The sequence below is a fragment of the Procambarus clarkii genome, chromosome 62, assembly GCF_040958095.1.
Source record: "Procambarus clarkii isolate CNS0578487 chromosome 62, FALCON_Pclarkii_2.0, whole genome shotgun sequence".
In the NCBI taxonomy this organism is placed as follows: Eukaryota; Metazoa; Arthropoda; class Malacostraca; order Decapoda; family Cambaridae; genus Procambarus; species Procambarus clarkii.
This window is the reverse complement of record NC_091211.1, coordinates 33,303,342-33,305,924: the sequence shown is the minus strand read 5'-3', so window position 1 is coordinate 33,305,924 and position 2,583 is coordinate 33,303,342. Positions and strand designations below refer to the sequence as shown.

Genomic DNA, 2,583 nt, shown 5'->3' with positions numbered 1-2,583 from the left:
TTCCAGTCTTGATCTGAGACTCCATCAATATCACTCCATCAATAGCATCAGTCCATGGAGAGAGAGAGCAATAAGGTTTCTTAAGGATCTTGGTTCCAGGTTCATTGACACTACAAGCGATCCTAGAGCAGCAAGTTTTCTCTTCTAGCGCCTCAGTGTAGCGATCCAGAGGGGGAATGCCCACAGCATTCGGCCATTGCTCGGCTTCTGCCCGGCGTCGGAGGAGTCCAAGAAATCTATAGCCTCCAGAAAACAAACTTCCCCTTATTTCCTCTTAATGTTCTCTTTTTATAAACAGATATGCAACTGTATAACCTTGTATAATAAAGTGTACACCATAACAAAAGGGGGGTGGTAGGAGTGAACACTCATACGCATTCAAAGCTAAATGGAAAGTTTTTCTCTGAATGCTCTGTGTTCCCTTCTTCGAGGCTGTGGGTCCCTACAATTGCACCAGAGGTGGTACCCCCTACTTTACATTGTATGTATAAATATATACATAGTATATATACCGATGTATAACAAAATTAGAAAGTAGAAGTCTGAACTATAGAGTTGGACAAATCGGAAAACTAGTTTTTTACCAGTATTTCTTCGACAAACTAAACTAACCTATCCTAACTTCCCTAGGCCTAATACACGATTTATCAGGCCTAATATAGTACATATGTGTGCTATACTAGGCCTAGGAATATTTAAGTTTGCATTTACCTTCATTTATTTTAAAAGAATTCCTTACTAGTCAGTATTCTATCTAAAAGGTAAGAACCTACGAGTTCAGACTATTGACGATCGTCACAATAGGTACACTCTAAACAGGAGGATGGGTTGCATCCCACCCCAAGTGTAATAGGTTCAACTGTCCCGCTCCGGCGAGGCTCGTCCCGCTCCGGCGAGGCTCGTCCCGCTCCGGCGAGGCTCGTCCCGCTCCGACCAGGCTCGCCCCGCTCCGACCAGGCTCGCCCCGCTCCGACCAGGCTCGCCCCGCTCCGACCAGGCTCGCCCCGCTCCGACCAGGCTCGCCCCGCTCCGACCAGGCTCGCCCCGCTCCGACCAGGCTCGCCCCGCTCCGACCAGGCTCGCCCCGCTCCGTCCAGGCTCGCCCCGCTCCGTCCAGGCTCGCCCCGCTCCGTCCAGGCTCGCCCCGCTCCGTCCAGGCTCGCCCCGCTCCGTCCAGGCTCGCCCCGCTCCGTCCAGGCTCGCCCCGCTCCGTCCAGGCTCGCCCCGCTCCGTCCAGGCTCGCCCCGCTCCGTCCAGGCTCGCCCCGCTCCGTCCAGGCTCGCCCCGCTCCGTCCAGGCTCGCCCCGCTCCGTCCAGGCTCGCCCCGCTCCGTCCAGGCTCGCCCCGCTCCGTCCAGGCTCGCCCCGCTCCGTCCAGGCTCGCCCCGCTCCGTCCAGGCTCGCCCCGCTCCGTCCAGGCTCGCCCCGCTCCGTCCAGGCTCGCCCCGCTCCGTCCAGGCTCGCCCCGCTCCGTCCAGGCTCGCCCCGCTCCGACCAGGCTCGCCCCGCTCCGTCCAGGCTCGCCCCGCTCCGTCCAGGCTCGCCCCGCTCCGCCGAGGCTCGTCCCGCTCCGTCGAGGCTCGTCCCGCTCCGCCGAGGCTCGTCCCGCTCCGTCGAGGCTCGTCCCGCTCCGCCGAGGCTCGTCCCGCTCCGTCGAGGCTCGTCCCGCTCCGCCGAGGCTCGCCCCGCTCCGCCGAGGCTCGTCCCGCTCCGTCGAGGCTCGCCCCGCTCCGCCGAGGCTCGTCCCGCTCCGTCGAGGCTCGTTCCGCTCCGTCGAGGCTCGTCCCGCTCCGTCGAGGCTCGTCCCGCTCCGTCGAGGCTCGCCCCGCTCCGTCGAGGCTCGCCCCGCTCCGTCGAGGCTCGTCCCGCTCCGTCGAGGCTCGTCCCGCTCCGCCGAGGCTCGTCCCGCTCCGTCGAGGCTCGCCCCGCTCCGTCGAGGCTCGCCCCGCTCCGTCGAGGCTCGTCCCGCTCCGTCGAGGCTCGTCCCGCTCCGCCGAGGCTCGTCCCGCTCCGTCGAGGCTCGTCCCGCTCCGTCGAGGCTCGTCCCGCTCCGTCGAGGCTCGTCCCGCTCCGTCGAGGCTCGTCCCGCTCCGTCGAGGCTCGTCCCGCTCCGTCGAGGCTCGTCCCGCTCCGCCGAGGCTCGTCCCGTTCTCTTACATTCAAAAGAAAACAAAAAAATACTAATAATCTCTGTGAGAGGAAGGCAGCGACCACACTTTTCGTAGCCAACTTCGAGGAACCATCCAATTAAAGCGTGGAAGAAGATCGCTGACCACCAACACAGGTAACTCTCCAGCATATTGTATATTGAGTTAATGTCCGGACCACGCGTACTTTATCTTATCTCCAACCCAAGGTCGTCATGGCAGGGGTAACTCGGCAATGTTAGTTACTTCGATTTTCACAATTTTACTCAAAATACACACACACATTATATTATATATTATATATATATATATATATATATATATAATATATATATATATATAATATATATATATATATAATATATATATATCAGAAGCGACTCAGAAGCGACTCGAACCCATACTGCCAGAAGCAATGCAACTGATGTACAGGATCC

The 2,583-nt window shown here is 58.4% G+C and overlaps 1 protein-coding gene across 1 annotated transcript; it reads right to left on the bottom strand.

Moving 5' to 3' along the window:
- Window positions 1-855: 855 nt before the first annotated feature.
- LOC123749264 (collagen alpha-2(I) chain-like) lies at window positions 856-2,298 on the bottom strand. The gene has a single exon (XM_045731372.2). It carries the CDS (start codon window positions 2,296-2,298, stop codon window positions 856-858), a length of 1,443 nt encoding a protein of 480 aa, XP_045587328.2.
- Window positions 2,299-2,583: the final 285 nt, after the last annotated feature.